Raw genomic sequence first — 21,393 nt, forward strand, 5'->3', positions numbered from 1 at the left:
CCCCATTTAAAATTGCATTTATTTATTTATTTATCGGTCGAATTTGTGGGTCAGAGGACGTGTGTGTCTCCTTGGGGCTTGGCAGCAAGCAACTCTACCCACTAAAGCATCCCACTAGCCCTTCTGTGTTTCTGTGTCTCCTGTTCCGGCCCAAAGTGCCTCACCTCTACACCCTGAGGCACTGGGGCTGGGTGGAGAAATCACATGAGGACAGCAGGTGACCTGGCTCCCCAGGTCCTCACCCCAGGCCCTCATTTCCCCACACCAACTTCCTCCCACCGATGGTAGGAAAGTTGCTATTGAGGCAAAGTGCAGATGCTGGCTAGTAATGACAGTAACAACCATGATGGTGGTGATAAAATTGATCTGCCAAAAGCAGCAAACCATTGAGACAGGGGTTCTCTTAGACATACATGCCCGGCTTTTACCCTCAATTCTCCTATGATGGGGCTCCATTCTCTGGTCTCACTGGAGCCCCGAATCAGTCCTGGGGACCCTCGCTTTCCTCTCTGAACCCTGGCTAGGCTTGGTTTCCTTTCCCTCCTAGTTGTCCCCACCCGGTGAGCATCCAGGTGCTTTTGGCTGGTGACTCAGTGTCTGTCTCCCGGCTGACCTCAGCGTGAGCCTGGAGGCTGGGGGAGATGGTAGTTTCTTGTGATACTGGCGGGTGACTCAGGGGCCCAGGAGTGGGGCCTCAGAAGAACGCCTTTGTTGGCCCGGGCTCAGGAATCCAGAGAAACTGGTCGGGAGGGAGGCCTTGGGGACTGAAACCCCTCCCTCTGCCTCCGCCCCTCCTCCACGGTCTTTAACTGTAGCACCTGTGGCCTCCGGTCCTGGTGGCAGGTGCGGGCAGGAGAGAGCGGCAGAGTTCGCGCTTGGTGGCTAGGGTAGCGGGCTCAGCACCTTCGGCTGGCTTTGTGTCCTCGCGGCTCCCCAGAAAAGGCTTTCTCAGCCCACAGACTCCAGAGAGAGAGAGATACTTTTTGCGGTCACCACCCTTGACTCCTGCAGAGGCTGAGCAATGGCGTCCATGGGACTACAGGTGCTGGGAATCTCCTTGGCAGTCCTGGGCTGGTTGGGAGTCATCCTGAGTTGCTCGCTCCCCATGTGGCGGGTGACCGCCTTCATCGGCAGCAACATCGTCACGGCCCAGACCAGCTGGGAAGGCCTGTGGATGAACTGCGTGGTTCAGAGCACCGGCCAGATGCAGTGCAAGGTGTACGACTCGATGCTGGCCCTGCCTCAGGACCTGCAGGCCGCCCGAGCCCTAATGGTCATCAGCATCATCGTGGGGGCTCTGGGGATGCTTCTGTCGGTGGTCGGGGGCAAGTGCACCAACTGCATGGAGGACGAGACCGTCAAGGCCAAGGTCATGATCACAGCCGGAGCCGTGTTCATCGTGGCGAGCACGCTGATTATGGTGCCTGTGTCCTGGACCGCACACAACGTCATCCGCGACTTCTACAACCCTCTGGTGGCTTCCGGGCAGAAAAGGGAGATGGGGGCCTCGCTCTACATCGGTTGGGCCGCCGCTGGGCTGCTGCTCCTGGGAGGAGGCCTCCTTTGTTGCAATTGCCCACCTCGCCGCAACGACAAGCCCTACTCCGCCAAGTACTCCGCCGCCCGCTCCGTCCCCGCCAGCAACTATGTGTAAGGTGGGTCACTCTATGTCCGCATTGCCTTTATTTTCCGGATTGAGCTCATAACAACCTGTGGCCCCTCACATTCTCCAGGACCGGACCTGCTAATGGGGCATTGACTACTTGCAAACCCGGACTGTGCTAAGTTACAAGCCCGTAGCCCTTGGGGACCCACCTGCCCCACTTGGACACATCTCAAGGCTCCCGCGAGGATGGATGTAAAAGGATTTCGTTGCTGCCTCCACCCGAATTGCTCTTGGGTACGGAGCGGCTGGTTACAGCAGTGGCGTGTGAGCTGGGTCCTGCTGGCCGGGATAGCTCAGGTTGTGACTCTGGACTCTGGAGTGGATGTCCTGCTCGTTAGCAAACGTCCACTGTCCTTTCTCTATCCCCTCACTCTCTCAGCCTACACATGTCACTCCAGCGCCACTCTTGCCATTCCGCCCACGTTTGTGAGCACACCTGGTCCTACCTGGAGTCTCGCTGTGCCGGATGACTGACTGAAAGAGCCATTGAGAGCCCATGGGTTCTGCCATGGAATCCTCCCAGTAATTAGCAATGGCTGGGGCCTTACCCACCCACCTACCCTCGAAATGAAGTTCTGTGGAGTGGATGGACGGGTTTGAGGGAAGGGTGGAGTTGGTTTAAACTGGTTTGGGGAGTGCTGGGGTTGGGGACCTAGAAGCAGCCCGGGGTGTCCCCACCCCTTTCCCTTACTATCTTGCTAAATGTTCTGATCTCTGTATCCCCTCCTCAGAAGGACCCTGGGCCTTTTGGGTGGGCCCCTCTGAATTCTCTACCCTTGTCCATTTCAAGGATGCTGGCCAGTCTGCTGAAGATGGGGGGGTTGATGGCATTTCACCAGGGAGCTTCCTGGACTCCCCTGCCTTCTCTGTGGTTTCTTGTTTTGTAATTTAAGGTCTGTTCACAGCTGTAATTATTATTATTTTCTACAATAAATGACACCTGCATACAGGAAAGGTTTGGGCTGTTCTCTGACTGGATGGGATGGGGCTGGAGGGGTGGCTGAGGGTTCACAGGAGACCTTGGTGCTGTAATAACACAGTGATGGAGCTCGGTTCGTCTGAGGCCCAGTGTCCCATACTCATCCCCAAAAGGTCATCTCCCTCTACCTAGTAGGTTCAAGGCTAGCCTGGTCTACATGAGACCCTGTTTCAAAAAGTGATTCAGGAGAATTGTAAAAATGAGAACTATCTCTAACCTGGAGGACCATGGGATTTGAGCCCTTAAAAAAGAATTTTTTTTTTTTTTTTTTTTTTGAGATGGAGTCACAGTATAAAGTCCAGACTATCATCAAACTCAAACGCAATCCTCCTCCCTCAGTCCTTGAGTGCGCTACCATGATGGCAAGCTCTTAATTTATTAGAGGGGAAACTCTATCCAGGGCCTAGTGTATGTCCAGGACTGGGGGATGGGGTGGGGCTGGGGATACCAGGAAAGAACAGATGACAGGAACAATGGGGGCTAATTCACCTGCCTCTTCTACCCTTGTCTTATTTCTCTGAGCAACCAGGCTGGCCTGCTTTTCTTCCACAGGACACTGTACAAGAGCCCCCTTTGCTAAGGATGTCCTTGCCCTGCTCTTGAAGCCTTGCTGGTCTTACAGGTCCGGGCTGTAGTCTCTTCCCTCAGGCGTCCTTTCACAGCCCTGGAATGTCCAAGGTATGGAGAAGCCTTAAACCCACACCTGCACCACCCCAAGGCTTCCTGGACCACGCCCTGACTTTTCTATCCACTCCTTTGGGTTTTTATTGTTTTGATATACGATCTCTTTATGTAGGGCTGGAGAGATGCCTCAGTGGTTAAAGGCACTAACTGCTTTTCCAGAGGTCCTGAGTTCAAATCCCGGCAACCATGTGGTGGCTCACAACCATCTGTAATGGGATCTGATGCCCTCTTTAAATAAATCTTAAAAAAAAAAAATCTTAACGTAGCTCAGGCTAGCCTCCAGGTATGTGTGTGTGTGTGTGTGTGTGTGTGTGTGTGTGTGTGTGTGTGTGTATGGATGGCCTTGAACTCACTCTCCTGCTTCCATTTCCCTCCCTAGTGTTGGGATTGGAGATGTGTACCACATGCCTGTTTTATGTGGTGCTGAGGCTGAAGGATTTGCTCTTGAGACATAGCTACCAGGCCTGGATCCCCACTCTGTCTGTTGAGACAGGGTCTCATATATCCTGACTGAACTCAAACTTGGTTCATTGCAAAGGATGGTTTTGAACTCTGCACTCTCCTTCCTCCCCTTCTCTGGTGCTAGGATTATGGGCACGGACATCATCCGGAGCTGGAATGAAACCCAGGGCTTCAAGTACATACACTAGCTTTCTAGCTCTGAAACCCATCCACACAGTCCCTTTGTGGGAAAGGAAACAACCCTTCCCTGTTCATGGGCAACTGTGGCTCAGCTCCAAAACCGAGACGGGACTTCCATCTTTACGTGGGTTCAGGGCGGAACTCAGCACTGGGCTTACACAGCCCATGCCTTTGCTGGCTGAGCCACCTCAACCACCCACTTACCATTTCTTGACTTTGTGGGGATAACCAAGATCTCATAGTGAAATTATGTTGTTTTAGAGTCAGGTGAGTGTGCTTGTGATAGAATTCCAGCACTCACGAGTTCAGGACCATCCTTCATTACATAGGCAGTCTGAGGCCAAGCTGGGCTTCCTGAGACTATATAATGACCCAATCTGTTCTATTTTCTCTTCTTAGTTAATTTTTTACTCCCTATGGTCCTGGGGATCAAATCCAGGGGCTCTATATTGGACAAGGGCTCTACTGTTGAGCAGCCCCAATCTCCTCTTTGTTAAACATTGAAAAGCCAGGTGGCTGAGAGGCAGATCTCTGTGAGTTCGAAGCCAGCCTGCTCTACATAGTGAGTTCCAGGCCTGCCAGGGCTACATAGTTCAACCCTCTTTAAAGCCAGAAAAACCAACAAAACAAACAACACCATCCTTTCACCAAGGTGCAGGAATGTACCCTTCCTGGGTTGAGGGCTAGCCTAGCATACCAGGGGTCCTGAATTCAAGTCTCAGCACTGCCTGAAATTAAGCAACACAGACACAAAGGCCTTTAAGTAATCCTAGATGCTCCAGAGGAGGCTGCTAGAGGATCAGGGCTTGAGAAACCTGCTAGCCCTTAGCCAGTTAGAGGCCCACCTGACCTCCCTCTGAGCCTGTGTCAGATTAACAAAAAAGATGTCAGAACAACAAAGGTGACATTACATCATTTTCCTTTCTTGGGCCAGTGAGATGGCTCCACAGATAATGGAGCTTGCGGCCAAGTCTGATAACCTAAATTGTATTTCCAGAGCTCAAATAGTTCTGCAAGCTGTCGTCAGACCTCTGTAAGCAGGTTATTCCATAGCACACAAACACATGCCGTAAAGAAATATAAACCAGGTTTGGTGGCACGTGCCTTTAGTCACAGTACTGGGGAGGCAGAGGCAGGTGGGTCTCTGTGAGTTCAAGGCCAGCCTGGTCTAGGACAGCCAGGGCTGGCCACACTGAAAAACTGGGGGTGGGAGAGAAATATATAAAAGAAAAAAAAAAGAGATGAAAAAATTATATTTTTTTCTATTGTTAATCTATTTTTATCCCCTGTGCTGGGAATGGAATCCAGGGCTTCTGGGCAGGACTTCCAGGCTATTACAAAGTACACCTGTAGCCCCTCACTGGGGGATCCTAAAGAGCCCTACAGTTCTAGCTCTTCTAAAATTATTTTTTTTAAGATTTATTTGCTTATTATATCTAAGTACACTGTCACTGTCTTCAGACACACCAGAGGAGGGCATCAGATCCCATTACAGATGGTCGTGAGCCACCATGTGGTTGCTGGGACTTGAACTCAGGACCTCTGGAAGAGCAGTCAGTGCTCTTAACCACTGAGCCATCTCTCCAGCCCTCTTTTAAAGTTTTTTATTTATTCATTTAGTTTTATTTCACGTGCATCGGTGTTTTGTCAGGTCCCCTGAAAATGCAGGAAGTTGTGAGTTTCCACGTGGGTGTTGGGAATGAAGCCTGGGTTGTCTGGAAGGGCAGTCAGTGCTCTTAACCGCTGAGCCATCTCTCCGGCCTCTTTAGATCTTTAGCCTCGGCTGCTCAGGTGGCTGGGGTGCTAGGTGTGTATAACCTGCCCACCTAGGCATAGCTCTTTGTTCTGGGCAGGCTAATCTACCGATCTCCTCAGCCCAGCTGCACATGTGACTCTGGAAAGCCCAGTTTACTCCCCTGTTAGCTAACAACAGATAACATCTCTCTTGGGGGTGGGGGAGAGGACTGGATGGGACAGGGAAGTTGGATGGTGCAAGGTTGTTTACTTTGCTTTACTCTATTTCGAGTTTGGATCTAGTCTTGCCTAGCTCAGACCGGTTGAAGCCAGGTTCTTTGCTTGGGGCTGCACAAGTATCCAGGGACTGTTATTTTGACATCATGGGGCCCCGGGCTACTATCTCAGACCAGGCTAAACCACAGTTCTCTGAATATGGTTTTCCAGCCACCTTCTCCCACAAATCAGATCACCCCATTTCTTTGTCATTAGAAGTTATTTTACATCTATTTTCTATTGTTACTGTGTGTGTGCATGCAGTTTGTGGAGGTCAGAGTACACCTTGCTGGAGTTGGTTCTCTTCACTGTCATGTGAGTCCTGGAGATTGAACTCAAGTTACTCTCTGAGACATCTCGCCAACCTGTCTCCTAAATGCCTTGAAATTCCCTTTATGGAGGCACATTTGAGTCAGTCTCCCTCCGCCACCCCCACCTGTGTGTGTGTGTGTGTGTGTGTGTGTATGTGTGTGTGTATAAACATATCAGGTATTCTCAGTCACTCTCCGCCTTGGTTTTTGAGACAGAGTCTCTCACTGAACTCAGAGCTCACAGATTTGGCTAGCCTGGTTGGCCAGTCTTCAGGGATTCTCTTGTCTCTGCAACCCCATAACACTTGCATGAAGGTCAGAGGTCAAACTTGTGGCGTTGGTTTTCTCTCTCCCTTCACAGTCTGGGTTATGAGGACTGAACTCTGAGGTCTCTAGGCTTCAAATAAGTGCCTGGATCTGCTGAGCCATCTTTGTCAGCCACATGGTTTGTTTCTTTGGGACAGGATCTCGTGCTGCCTAGACTGGTTTTGAACTTTCTATGTAGCAGAGACTGGTCTTGAACTCCCAATCCTCTTCTCTACTTCCTGAGTGCCTGGGTTATAGGTACGCAATACCACACCAGAGCTAAGGTTTTAAAATAAATGTCTCTTAAAATTCATTTTATCGATTCATTTAAAACTTTGTTTTGTTTTCATTTTAAAAGTTCTTTATTATTTTGTGTGTGTGTGTGTCTGACCTGTACATATATGTATGTGTGCCATGTGCATATCTGGTGCCTGCCAAGGTCAGGAAGAAAGCATTTAGACTCTCTGGGACTGGAGTTACAGAAAGTTGTGGGCTGTAACATGGGGGCTGGGAATTGAACCCAGGTCCTCTGCAAGAGCAACAGATGCCCTTGGTTTGTTGTTTTTTAAGAAAAGGTTTCTTTGTCTGTGTACCCTGGCTGTCCTGGAACTCCTTCTGTCCTCCAGATCTTCTGGCTGGAACGGAGAGATCTGCCTGCCTCTGCCTTCCGAGCCTTGAGATTAATGATCTGGCACAATGATCTTAACCGCTGAGCAAACTCTCTGCCCCGCTTATTTTATTTTAGTTTTTGAGACTAGGTAGCCCAGGTTGGCCTATAACTCATGATCCTTATACCTGCCACCCAAAGGTATAAGTGTAGCCCGTGCACCAGAGTGTATGGACGCGCCTGCACAATCAACATACATGTGAAACATGTGATGGCTAGTTAAACCAATACCTTAACATTTTTCTTTTTTGTGGTTTTTTTTTTAAAGATTTATTTATTATTGTTTATATGAGTACACCGTCACTGTCTTCAGACACACCAGAAGAGGACATCAGATCCCATTACAGATGGTCGTGAGCCACCATGTGGTTGCTGGGATTTGAACTCAGGACCTCTGGAAGAACAGTCAGTGCTCTTAACCACTGAGCCATCTCTCCAGCCCTTAACATTTTTCTTTTCTCTTTTTCCCCTTCCCTCCCCCTTCCCAAGACAGGGCGTCTCTGTGTAGCTGTGGCTATCCTATAGACCAGGCTGGCCTCGAACTCAGAGATCTGCCTGCCTCTGCCTGAGTGCTAGCTAGGAGGACTAAATGCGTATGCCACCATGGCCCTTAGTGTGAGTGACACCCCATTTAGTTCTTCATTTACTTGTCTTGTGCGTGTGTAAGCCTGCACACACATGCACGGGTATGCTATAGCCAGATGGCAAAGGACAACTTGTAGGGGTCATTTCTCTCCATTCGCTGCATGGCTCCTAAGGCTCCAACTCAGGTTATCAGGTTTGGTGGCATGTGTGGCTTTATCTGCTGAGCCGTCTCATGGGTTGGAATTCAACATCTTTTGGAAAATGCGGTGGGATGGTGCTTGGTTGTGCTACAGAACACAGTGGTCTCTTGATGGCTTTATTTTTATCTTTTCTGTATCTGGTATATGTGTAGCCCGTGCACCAGAATGTATGGACGTGCCTGCACAATCAATGTACATGCCAAGGTGCTGGGAGTTGCCCTTCCCATCCCTCTCAGCTTTATTACCTCAACACAGGACGTCTCACTGAGTGGAAAGCTGCCTGTTTTGGTTTGGTGACCTGCCAAGAAAACACACTGGGCAAAGGCCATACATAGAGGATCAGTGGTCATCTAGGGGTTGGATACTGAGCCTCCCTCTCCCACCCTGAGCTGTATCCTGCTTTCGGTAAAGGTAGATGATGCCAGAGATGAAGCCATCGTTGGCACAGGTGCCCAGCCCTGTCTCTTGTTCTGACGTTGCTAGCTCCCAGTGGTCCACAGGCTGGGTCACCAGGCGTTCCCAGGCTCCAGCCTGCTCCAGGGAGTCTAAGATGGCTTCCAGGGCATCCTTGTATGGGATGTTGGATGGGTTGGTCCTGGTGGTCAGACAAACAAGCCCACCTAGGGGGGATTGGGAGATGGGTAAGTGAGCTGGAGGAATGTACAAAGGTCCCTGCTCAAGACTTCAGTTCCGGGCCAGCTTTCTACTTCTAGGGTTTGGTGCCTAAAGTTACTTCCCCTCAACCCCCCCCCCCCCAGGAATCCCCTTCAGTTTTCTTAACCTGATGGTTTGCCATGATTTCCATTAAACAAAACAAAAACTTAGCCCTAGCCCCTTACTGGGGGAATTCTAGGCAGGTACTCTTCCATTGAGCCACACTCCTAGTTGTCATGAAGGTTCCTAAGTGAATACTCTGTCCCTGAGCTATGTGCCTATTTCTTTTAATTTTTGCTTTTGAGACGGGGTCTTGCTGCATTGCCAAGGCTGTCTGAAATCCCTGTGTAGCACAGGCAGGCCTTGGTTTTGAGATTCTGCTGCTTCAGTTTCTCAGTAGTTGAGATAACGGGTCTGTATTACTAGGTCAGGCTCCTGTGCAATCCCTTAACAGTGTCCTTTACTCTGGGAATTCTTCACCCTAGTGGGGACAGGGAGCACCACGCGGTCTGTAACTCAGCCCCATTAAAAGACAAGACTCAGGGAACAGCAGGAAAGCACACAAGTATTGGTCCTTCCATGGCCGTCCATCTCTTTTTGCTAAGTTTCTTGCAGGCACAGGGGGAAATGGTAATTCTGTTTCACGGGAAGAAGGACAAGTAGGTGCATTGTGCATACGTGGGTGCAAAATCCTGGACAGAGCCAAGCATGGGGGTTCAGGTCTAATATCTCAGCATTTAGCATGCTCAGGCAGGAAGAGTAAAATAAAATTAAAAAAAAAATGGAGCGCTTATTTTACCTGTCTTTGTGTGTCTGTGCACCAGGCATGTGCTGTACCCATAGGGGCTATGTAAAGAGTGTTGAGTCTCCTGGAACTAGGGTTAGAGAAGGTTGTGAGCCACACTGTGGGTGCTGGGAATCAAACCCAGGTCTTTTTATTTTACAGAGCTGAGGACTGAACCCAGGGCCTAGCAAGTGCTCTACCATTGAGCTAAATCCCCAACCCCAAACCTAGGTCCTCTTAACCAGCAACTCATCTCTGTGGTCCTAAGAAGCTCAGATTGAGCCTGGAGCCAGCCGGAGGAGGAACTTGTTTCTCCGAAAGGTCTTCCTACAGTTCTGACACCTGGCTAGAAACACTGCAGCTCAGATAACAGTGGGTCAGTGGTAAGGTGGTACTGTATCTTAACCAGGACCACTTACCTATGCAAACTCCTGCCCCATCTTTAAACCTAAATTCCATGTGAGGACTGGGAAGAGGGGCTTGGGGCACGTGTGTATCACTAGACAGCTGTGCGCCCCTTCCCAATGGGGCCACACTGAACAAAGCTTTCATTGCGTTTTGTATTGCTTGGTTCTTATTTATGTTCTCGGACAGGATTTCTCTGTGTAGCCCTGGCTTTCCTGGAACTCACTCTCTACAGGCTGGCTTCAAACTCAGAACCTGACTGTCTCTGCCTCCCAGCACAGGCCTAGAGGGTGCCACCGCCACCACCTGGCAATTTGACTTTAATTGATGCATTGGAGATAGATGGCCAGGCCCAATTTACTAGGGCTGTTGGGATCCAAGCTTTGACATTCACTTTTTTTGGGGTGGGGGAAGAAAAAATCTGGACGTGATGACACAAAACTATTTCATATTAATAATTAATATACCTTGTGCCTTGTGCATGCCTGGTGCAGGTGGGCACCTGAAAAGGGTATTGGATCCCCTGGAATTTGAGTTACACAGAGGTGTGAGCTGCCATGTGGGTGCTGGGAATCAAACCTGGGTCATTCACAAGAGCAGCAAGTGATCTTAACCCTTGTTTGGGTTCAGACCCCAAGGAGCTGAGGTGCATATTTTACACACCAAAGCAGACCTGGCCTCCAGGTTCTCCCAGCATCCCTCAGTCCCTACCTGACACATCCTGCCCCCAACCCTACTCCAGGCCCTGGAATCTAGGTTGCCTTCCCCTAGAGGCTCTTCCCTATATAATCTAGACATTTTGGTCTCTCCCCTCTCTCCCTTCCCATGATGACATCCCTTGGGCCAGTGTACTTGCATGGGAGCAGAATAAATCTGCATTTGATATAATTTAATCTGTCTTGAACTATGTCCAAGTAGCTACAGTGTATCCAGTATGGCTAGTTCCTGGCAGATGGGGTGAGGAAGGTGAGGGGTTCAGGCTGGAACAGGAGAGTCTATTTTGTTTAGGTTCACACAAAGGGCATTTCCGGAGCTTCTGAGCCCAACCTGTGTTACTGCTGATGACCCTATGGATGCCCTAGCTTCTGTTGGCCTCTCTGAAACAGAATCCTGCCCAGACATGCCTAGGCTTAGCTCCAGAAGTAGGGCTTGGGGAAAGGAAATATTTTTACCTCCTAACTTCCTCATTCTGTCCCTAGGCCAGGTAGACCCTCTTCTGAATCTTCCTATTTTCCTGAGTTTCTGACTTCTTCCAGGCAACTCCTTACCCTATCTCCTGGGATTGCCCTGCCCCCAACCCTTGAAAAAAAAATTTATTCTGAGAGTACTGATCTTCCCTGCTTTCTCTGAAATCCCCCAGTGAGGGGCTGGGGGCGTGGCTTAGTGGTAGAGCCCCTGCCTAGAATCCCCCAGTGAGGGGCTGGGGGCATGGCTTAGTGGTAGAGCCCCTGCCTAGAATCCCCCAGTGAGGGGCTGGGGGCGTGGCTCAGTGGTAGAGCCCCTGCCTAGAATCCCCCAGTGAGGGGCTGGGGGCGTGGCTCAGTGGTAGAGCCCCTGCCTAGAATCCCCCAGTGAGGGGCTGGGGGCGTGGCTCAGTGGTAGAGCCCCTGCCTAGAATCCCCCAGTGAGGGGCTGGGGGCGTGGCTCAGTGGTAGAGCCCCTGCCTAGAATCCCCCAGTGAGGAGCTGGGGGTGTGGCTCAGTGGTAGAGCCCCTGCCTAGAATCCCCCAGTGAGGGGCTGGGGGCGTGGCTCAGTGGTAGAGCCCCTGCCTAGAATCCCCCAGTGAGGGGCTGGGGGCGTGGCTCAGTGGTAGAGCCCCTGCCTAGAATCCCCCAGTGAGGGGCTGGGGGCGTGGCTCAGTGGTAGAGCCCCTGCCTAGAATCCCCCAGTGAGGGGCTGGGGGTGTGGCTCAGTGGTAGAGCCCCTGCCTAGAATCCCCCAGTGAGGGGCTGGGGGCGTGGCTCAGTGGTAGAGCCCCTGCCTAGAATCCCCCAGTGAGGGGCTGGGGGCGTGGCTCAGTAAAGGAGGTTCTTCCCAGAATTGCCCCATGAGTGGTCTGGGGGAACATGGCCTGCCAGAGGTGCTGAGTTCCATCTTCAGTACCATAGGAAAAAGAAAGCTCTAGCCTTCTCCACCCCTCAGCGTGTGGAATTGATCCAAGCTAGTCCCATTGTCATCTTGAATGAACAGACCAGGAAAAAAGAACTATCAAAAACACTCAGGGACGGGCAGTCCCCAAATCAATAAGGAGACAGGAAGATGGAGCTCAGCTGACCTCTATCGGGTACTAGGCTGAAGCAAAGGCCTCACAGACATGACGGCACCCAACTGTCACCACATGACTGATGGGGTGGGATCCTAGTAACAAAGCCATTTGGTTATAAGACAGGACAAAGGGCAGCAGGGTGGAGATGCTTCTGGTTGCCCATGGCTAGCAGGTGAGCTGGCCAGCTGTCTGTCCTTATCCTGTGCCAGCCAAGTTGGGGCAATAAAGTGGCAGCAGTGGGGTGCTGGTCTGGGGTGGGTACCCCCATGCAGTGCTCCCCCTTCTTTGGCCTGAGAGATGTGGAGAGGGGAAAGGGCGCCTGAGGGGCGTGGTTGGCTGGGTTCTGACTCACCCGGCTTGGTGACTCTTAGGAGCTCAGGTATGGCACTGCAGGGCACCTGTCCCTCACTGAGGGCTCCCACAATGATCACCGCGTCAAAGGTGCCTGCGCATGGGGCGGGGTGGAGATGTGTAATGGTTACTGTTGTTTGTTAACTTGACAGGATCTAGGAGACAAATCTCTGGGCTTGTCTGTAAGGGAGTTTCTAGACTGAGCTAATTTAGGAAGACCTGCCCTAATGGTGGATGGCACTGTCCCATGGCTGGGATCCCAGACTGAAGAAAAGGGAGAAAGCGGATCGAATACTAGCTTATCTCTCTGCTGCATTCTGTTCTGGCTGCTGTGACAACCTCACCAGGATGGATTGTACCTTCAGACTGTGAACCAAAATTAACCCTTCTTCCCATAAGTCACTTTTAAATGATTTTATTTTTAGTTAATTAATTTTGATTTATTTTGATTTTATGTGTATGGTTTTGTCTGCATGTATGGTTGAGGGTCACCTGCATGCAGTACCCAAGAAGGCCAGAAGAGGGCATCAGACAGATTCCCCTAGAATTGGAGTTAGAGAAGGTTGTGAGCCACTATGTGGGTGCTGAGAAGCGAACCTAGGTCTTCTGCAAAATCTCCAAGCATTCTTCACTGTTGAGCTTTTTCCAACTCACTTTATGAGTTTAATTATGTGTGTATGTGTATATACCTATGGATATGTGTGCATGCCTGTAATGCCCTTGGACTCCAGAAGGGGGCACTGGATCCCTTGAAGTTGCTTGATATGGGTGCTGGGAACAGAGCTTGAGTTCTCTGTAAGAGCACTCGAGGATTTTAACTCCTGGGCCATCTCTGCAGCCCACAGGATGCGCATGTGTCTCTCTGTGGGTGCGGGTGTTCAGAGGCCAGAGGCATCCTATCCTGGAGTCACAGGGAGTGCTGACATCCTAACTCAGGTCCTCTGCAATAGTAGCATTCTCCTCAGGGGGCCATTTTCCAACCTCCTTAAGGTGCTGCATGAATATAATGTGGTGTGGTCCTTTCCACTTCCCATCCTACCCTGTACCATCCTCTAACTTCTGCTCACTTCCCTCCCTCCCTTCTTATCTTTCTTTGTGTGTGTGTGTGTGTGTGTGTTTTTCCAAGAACAGGTTTCTCTGTGTAGCCCTTGCTATCCTAGAACTTGCTCTGTAGTCCAGGCTGGCCTCAAACTCATAGAGATCCTCCTGCCTCTGCCTCTCAAGTGCTGGGACTAAAGGTGTGCGCCACCATTTCCCCGGTTCAGATCTTGTTTTGTTTGTGACCCACTGAGTTTAAGTGGGGGTGGCCTGCAAGAGCTTGGTGCGTGGGGGTGCTGGGGCGTAGGCAACTTACCCAAGGCTACAACACTGAAGAAAATGACTCTCTCTGCCCTAGTATCTGCTGGTAGCTTCCTAGGAATGGGTGGGGCCTCATGATTATGTTTTGTCTGGTGTTTTGCCACAGCATTAAAAGTAACTAATGAAGATATAGCCGGGTGGTGGCGCACGCCTTTAATCTCAGCTCGCGGGAGGCAGAGGCAGGTGGATCTCTGAGTTTGAGACTAGCCTAGTCTACAGAGCAAGTTAGAGGAAAGCCACAGTGACACAGAAAAACCCTCTCTCAGAAAACCAACAAAGATGTCCTATACACTGGGGTGTCATAGGACCCCCAACCCTGTGCATGAGATAAGGTGATTTCAGACTCTAGATGAGGGCTCACACAGGATTTCAGAGTGAAGGTGGCTGGACTGTAGGGGATGCTATTCTTGGGAAGGGGGTGAAGTGGAAAGGAAAGTACCTTCAGGGTTGGGCAGCGGCTCCTGGCCCAGGGTACAGAGGCTAAGGTGGTGGTACAGGCCACGTGCTTGGGCCTGCTTCAGCATTTCTGGGCTTCCATCCACCCCCTGCACCTGGAGGAAGCCCCGCGCCTGAAGCTGGGAGAGAAGGTGGCATCGGTCATGGCTCATCCTCTGCCCTGGCTCAGCTGGACCAATGAGCCTGAGGCAGAGGATGAGCTCTTGGTCAAGAAGTGGTAGGGAATTTGAGAAGACCAGAGCTAGGTGTGGTGGCTTAGGGCTATCTTTTTGGCTACTCTGGAGGTTCAGGCAGAACCTCAAGGTCAAAGCTTGTCTGGGTTATAGAGTGAGTTCAAGACCAGCCTTTAAGCAAATTAAAGGGCTGAGGGCATGGCTCAATGGTAGAGCCCCTGCCTAGAATCCCCCAGTGAAGGGCTGGAGGGGTGGCTCAGTGGTAGAGCCCCTGCCTAGAATCCCCCAGTGAGGAGCTGGGGACATGGCTCAGTGGTAGAGCCCCTGTCTAGAATCCTCCAATGAGGGGCTGGAGGCGTGGCTCAGTGGTAGAGCCCCTGTCTAGAATCCTCCAATGAGGGGCTGGGGGCGTGGCTCAGTGGTAGAGCCCCTGCCTAGAATCCTCCAATGAGGGGCTGGGGGCGTGGCTCAGTGGTAGAGCCCCTGCTTAGAATTCACTATCCAGGGCCTGAGGGCTGACTGAGCAGTGGCATGTTGGAGGTCTTGGGTGCTGAAGGGAAGGCAGGGTGTTGTATCAGATCTTACCTCCACAGCTACCAGTCCAGTGCCACAGGCCACATCCAGGATCAGGGCATCGTGGGGTGAGCCCCGAAGGGCTTGGCTGAGACAATCCACAGCAAGGCGCGGGGCTCGATACTTCAAAGCAGCCACATCCTGATGAGATAGCACTTAGCCCAATATAGGGCTTGGATGACTCACTTTGTGGGGTCCCTAAGATCTGCCAGTTTGAGCTGGTGTGTGTTAGAGTTTGGATCCTTCTGGAAATCCGGAAACAGAAGACCCAGGGTTGAGGAGTCTTACTGTCAAGGAACCCCACACTAGTGGGGATCAAGCTGACAGGAAGTGGCTGTGGCAGCTGGCCTGTCTATACCAAGTGATGTCTCAATAGCGCCTCCTGCAGGCAGTCTCCCTTTCTGAGTTGCAGATTAATCAAGAATTGATCATTCTTGGATCAAATAGGGGTGGGGGTGGGGTTGTCCAATCCAGAGCTAAAGGGGGGGGGGTGCTTACAGGTCAGTAGGGGGCAGGTCTATTTCAGCTCCCAGCTTCCCTGAGATGTATGGGTACTATTCTTGCTTTGCTCATAAACTCACAATCTGAGCCACAAAAATGGAGGACCCACGTGCTTTCACCTGGTCATACTCCGGAGCCCAGTCGTCGTAGAAGCGGAGCTTGCAGGCCAGGTCCGTGATACCGTGGGAGGCCCCGACCCGGGCCAGTACTTGGGGCAGCCTCCCAGCCTCCTCCTGAGTCATCCTGTGGGGAAAGGGTCTACCCAGTTATGAGATCGCTACAGTCTTCCGTCCTCCCTCACCCGGAGGAGGAGGTTATCAATGCTCCCAAGTCACAAACAAGACCTTGAGTGGGAGATGGCAGGAGCTGACGTCCACACCGTGGCACTGTTTGTAGGGGAAGGGTTCCTAGAGAGGGGGTACTCCCGCGCAGGGAAGGAGGACTACTCGGCCTATCATTTCCGGAGGTGGATCGGGGTGGGGTGAGGGGGTTCTTCCTCACCATAAGGCTCTCCAAGGAGGTAAAAGCTCAGAACTCACCCGTGGAACCAGCTTCCCCAGGCAGACCTGTGGGAAGTGGAGGGGCGTCTCCGAGAGCCTGGTCCCGCCTTCAGAACTGCTACGATTGGGTTTCCGCGAGAGAAAACAGCCAATCGCAGAAAAAAAAAACCCAGTCCGCCCCCTACTACGAACCAATGAGCTATAGTTCTATTGCCAGAGAAATCTACTTGGAGGATTTTTTTTTTTTTTCCCACAAACGAATAAAAAAGTTTCTTTCTCCTCCCTCCCTCTCTCCCTCCCTCCATCCCTCCCTCCCTCCTCCTTTCTTCCTTCTTTCTTGTCTGTCTGCCTTGCTTTTCCTCTCTCTCTCTCTCTCTCTCTCTCTCTCTCTCTCTCTCCCTCTCTTTCTTCCTTCCTTTCTTTTTTTTTTTTTCTTTTTTTTTTTGACAAGGTCTTGCTATGTAGCCCTGGATGACTTGTAACTAACTCCTTTTATAGAACAGGTGGATCTTGGGCTGGAGAGATGGCTCAGCAGTTAAGAGCACTGACTGTTCTTCCAAAGGTCCTGAGTTCAAATTCCAGCAACCACACGGTGACTTACAACCATCTCTGATGAGATCTGATGCCCTCTTCTGGTGTTCTGGAGTCAGCTACAGTGTACTTATATACATGAAATAAATAAGTAAAATCATTTAAAAAAACCAACCAACCAAACAAACAAACAAAAACCAAAAAACAAAAAAACAGGTGGACCTCTGCCTCCCAGCATTTAAGCCCTCTGGTACTGATCTCAGCTACAGTTAAACAACAACACCACCACACACACACACACACACACACAGGAAACCGCAGACTGAGATGAGGTGGTTGGAGAAGGATACTAAGTGAGTTTTCTATGATGATTGCATTGAAGAGTGTAATAAAGTGTGTCAGGGAGGTCTTTTTTTTTTTTTTTTTTTTGCTCTATCTTTGGGGTACCTTACTCTGTAGCCCAGGCTGGCCTCCAAATCCTTTTTTAAAGACAGGATCTCTCTGTGTAGCCCTGCCAGTCCTGGAACTCCCTCTATAAACCAGGGGCTGTTCTCAAACTCACGGAGATCTGCCTATTTCTGTCTCCCAAGTACCAAGATTAAAGACATGTGCCACCTTCAAATCCTCCTTCTTCAGCTACCAGAGAGGTAGGATTGCATGTGTCAGATACCACGACTGCTACTCTGAGGCTCTTGGACCTGAGCTCAGAAGAGGAACCTGGCTGGGGACACATGAGGGGCTGGTTCCAGAGGGGCTCAGGAGCCAGACAAGGACCCTCAGCACTTCATGGGACATTAGAAAGGGGAGCTGTGGGACTGGGTTGTGGAGTGTTTGCCTGCCACGTATGAAGCCCTGGGAACACCCCATCACATCAGGAGGATGAGAATTTTAACCTTAGCCTGGCTGTGGTGGTGCACATCTTTGACCAAAACACTTTGAAAGCAATGCTATCTCCTTGAGTTCAAGGCCAGCCTGCTTTATATTTTTAATTACAAATTAAAAAAATTAGAAAGCCCAATGTTATCTTGATCTACATAACGAGCTTGAGGATAACCCGTGCTACCTAAGGCCATGTCTGGAAAATGAAGGGACAGGGGAAACTGAAGGGCTAGTGGAAAGTAAAGGCAGAGAGGACATGTGCGTGCATGCGTGTGCACACACGTGTGCACACATCGCATTTTAGAGGAATCCAGGGGCAGATCTGGCCTTAGGTTGCAGAAGAGAGGAAAACCGAGAGCTGAGGGCCATGGAGCTGCTCGTGGATAAGGCCCTTGCTGCTGCCGAGCCTCAGAGCCCGAGCTCCATCCCTGGCATCCGTGGGTAGGTGGGAGGTGAGAATTGCTTCTTGAGCCATGCTTTCTCTGCGTCTCTGTGTCTCTCTCTTTCTGCCTCCTCTCCCCCCCCCCAAATAAATGTAAACAAAAATGCTACAGAAATGAGAAGTGAGAACCGAGCAAAGGTTTGGAGTCATGGAAGATTCCATGTGAGCATGACCACGTGATCAGAAACATGTTGTACTGGCTGGTTCTGTGTCAACTTGACACAAGCTGGAGTCATCACAGAGAAAGGAGCCTCAGTTGGGGAAATGCCTCCATGAGACCCAGCTGTAAGGCATTTTCTCAACTAGTGATCAAGGGGGGAGGGCCCAGCCCATTGTGGGTGGTGCCATCCCTGGGCTGGTAGACCTGGGTTCTATAAGAAAGCAGGCTGAGCAAGCCAGGGGAAGCAAGTTAATAAGGAACATCTCTCCATGGCCCCTGCATCAGCCTTTCCCTTCCAGTCCTGACTTCCTCTGGTGATGAACAGCAGTGTGGACAGTGTAAGCTGAATGAATAAACCTTTTCCTCTCTGACTTGCTTCTTGGTCATGATATTTGTGCAGGAACAGCAACCCTGACTGAGACACATGTCTACCAAGCAAATCTACATCCCTGTGCCCTTTCTTGGAAAGGCCCCCAAAACTCCAGCGGCAGTGAGTGGGGTCACCAGATGAAGAGGCTTGAGTTCCCAAATGCGTGTGTGAGGCAGGGCCCTCCATCCCTACCAGCAATGTTCTAGAATAAGGTAAAGGCTTACATGTTGGGGTGGACTCTGGTCCAGGGTCTGGCTTTAACAAGAGCCATCACACCCACTGTAGACCACCGGGATAGTCATTATTAGTTTTGGTTGTGTTGGGAATGGAACCTGTGGATTCATTCATTCTAGGAAAGTACTTTTCTCCAAGCGACACCTGGCCCGACTTTTTGGGTGGTTTTGGTAATAGATGTGGAACTGCAGAGATTGGGGGGGGGGTCCCAGGATTCGGTGTTTTAATGAAAATTCCCAGAAATAAGCCATATCCACCTTGAACACTCTACAAGGCTGGTTGACAAGTTAGTAATTCAGTGTTTTCGGAGAGTTGGGATGCTGCAGATCCAGTCTTAGCCCCCTAAACAGCTATTTATTGCCTATCGCTGTGAGCGACCTAACATCCTTGTGACTGTCATATGACACCTCTCAGAACGTATAAACAGACCCTTACCTTTTACCAACCCAAAGCAAGAATGTCCCCAGAGGCCTGGAGTAGAGATTTGATTTAACTTGACTACCTGGTGTACCCACAAAAAAAAAAAAAAAAAAAATTACAGGGGCTGGAGAGATGGCTCAGTGGTTAAGAGCGCTGACTGCTCTTCCAGAGGTCCTGAGTTCAATTCCCAGCAACCACATGGTGGCTCACAACCATCTGTAATGGGATCTGATGCCCTCTTCTGGTGTGTCTGAAGACAGGGACAGTGTACTCACATACATTAAATAAATTAAAATAAAAACCTTAAAAAATTTCAAAGTCAGGTGGTGGTGACACACACCTTTATTCCAGCACTCAGGAGACAGCAGCAGGGGATCTCTGAGTTGGAGGCCAGCCTGATCTACATAACGAGTTCTAGGAGAGCCTGGGCTACAGGGAAACCTTGTCTCTTAAAAACAAACAAATAAACAAACAAGATTACACAAGATTAAGTATCTCTTCATTTATGCAGGACCTCTCTATGAGTGTGTGTGGGTGTGTGTATGAGTGTGTGTGTATAATAAGTGTATGTGTGTATGAGTGTGTGTATGGGTGTGTGTGTGTGTGAGTTTGTGTGTATGTATGAGTGTGTGTGTATGAGTGTGTGTGTATAAGTGTGTGTATGAGTGCATGTGTGTGTGTATGTATGTATGTATGAGTGCATGTGTGTGTATGTATGTATGTATGAGTGCATGTGTGTGTGTATATGTATGTATGTATGTATGAGTGCATGTGTGTGTGTATGTGTGTGTATGTGTGTGTATGAGTTTGTGTGTATGTGTATGAGTGTATGTGTGTGTATAAGTGTATGTGTGTATGAGTTTGTGTGTGTGTGTGTGTGTGTGTGAGTGTATGTGTGTGTGTGTGCATACATCGTGTGTGTTCCAGGGACTGAAGTCAGGTTGTCAGTCCTGGTAGGAGGAGCCCTTACTTCTGAGCCATCTTGACAGCTCTCATCCATGTATTTGCAAGGCATTTTAATTTATGAATTTTTGTTCTGTTCTGACAAAAACTTCATAAGAACCTGTGTTCCTGGCCATGCTCACTCATATTTGGCTTGGGGGGGTGGTTATCCTGATCTCCTTTGGGGTGCTCTGTTTTTAGGTTGACTTCAGTACCCAAATCTACCTGCCCCAAACCCTGGCAGAAGGTGAGCAGATGTCAGACACCATTGGTCCAGCTCCTGATAACAGAACGTCTGCAAGTTGGATCCCTTGTGGGAGAACTCTGCTAATTAATGTGGAAGGCTCATCATAGACCTGATAGCCCGGTGGGGCTGGGCAGATAAGGAGGAGCCCTTGGTTAACAGAGTTTCTCCCTCTCTCACCTCGCCCAAGAATTCTAAGTCCCAACACTTTCCTCTACCTGAGGAATGTCAAATAGCCTCAGCTAGTTTATAGGATCAATTTCCTTTCTCTTGAAAAAACCTGTTCCACCAGCACCTGAGATTTCTGAAATTCTTTCCCATGCTAATGAGGTGTGCCAGGTACCCTAAGCCCCAAGCCGTGAACTTTTGCTCATCCCAAATGTCCTTGCCCTCAGTCCCCCAAAACTTTATTTATTTTTGTTTTTTTTTCTTTTAAAAATCTATTTATTTACTTTATGTATGTGAGTACATTGTCACTGTCTTCAGACACACCAGAAGAGGGCATCAGATCCTGTTACAGATGGTTGTGAGCCACCATATGGTTGCTGGGAATTGAACTCAGGACTTCTGGAAGAATAGTCAGTGTTTTTAACTGCTGAGCCATCTCTCCAGCCCCCCCGCCCCCCGCCAAAAAAAACCTTTATAAACCTTCAATTACCCTAAGTAAATTTGATCTGCCTACTGACAAGTGGTCCTGGTGTGGTCATTCACCGTACATACTCACAGGGCTTCTGAACCCTCAGCTTGCAGTCTCTGCTCCCACTGTCCTGGTGGACTGTATCAGCCAACAGCCAGGAGGACAGGGAGACCCAGAATCCAGGGCTGGTTCTGGGATGTGGCTTAGCTGGGAGAGCACTCAACTACCAAAGCCAGAATCTCACCTGTGTGATGATACGCACTTGAAATCCCAGAACTCTGTAGTGGAGGCAGGAGGATCAAGTCAAGTTTATCTCTGGCTACACCACAGTTAGCCTAGGTCACATGGGACCCTGTCTTGAAAAGAAGTGTGTCTGGGGGTGGGGGCAGGAAATCAGATGGCTCAGTAGGTAAGGATGTTTGCTGGATGATTGATGTCCTGAGTTGAAGTCCCAAAACCCA

The 21,393-nt window shown here is 50.1% G+C and overlaps 2 protein-coding genes across 2 annotated transcripts; one reads left to right on the plus strand and one right to left on the minus strand.

The window, feature by feature from the left end:
- Nucleotides 1-845: 845 nt before the first annotated feature.
- CLDN4 (claudin 4) lies at nucleotides 846-2,241 on the plus strand. Its single transcript, XM_080940456.1, has one exon. The coding sequence runs from the start codon at nucleotides 1,022-1,024 to the stop codon at nucleotides 1,652-1,654; it is 633 nt and encodes a 210-aa protein (XP_080796582.1). The 5' UTR covers nucleotides 846-1,021; the 3' UTR covers nucleotides 1,655-2,241.
- A 5,522-nt stretch (nucleotides 2,242-7,763) lies between these two features.
- Nucleotides 7,764-16,138, minus strand: METTL27 (methyltransferase like 27). Its single transcript, XM_080941176.1, has 6 exons — nucleotides 16,113-16,138; nucleotides 15,693-15,816; nucleotides 15,085-15,213; nucleotides 14,310-14,445; nucleotides 12,513-12,605; nucleotides 7,764-8,670 (listed from the first exon to the last, which is right to left on the minus strand). The coding sequence occupies exons 2-6, from the start codon at nucleotides 15,813-15,815 to the stop codon at nucleotides 8,390-8,392; spliced, it is 762 nt and encodes a 253-aa protein (XP_080797302.1). The 5' UTR covers nucleotide 15,816; nucleotides 16,113-16,138; the 3' UTR covers nucleotides 7,764-8,389.
- Nucleotides 16,139-21,393: the final 5,255 nt, after the last annotated feature.

The sequence above is a fragment of the Micromys minutus genome, assembly GCF_963924665.1.
Source record: "Micromys minutus genome assembly, chromosome: 29".
Classification (NCBI taxonomy): domain Eukaryota; kingdom Metazoa; phylum Chordata; class Mammalia; order Rodentia; family Muridae; genus Micromys; species Micromys minutus.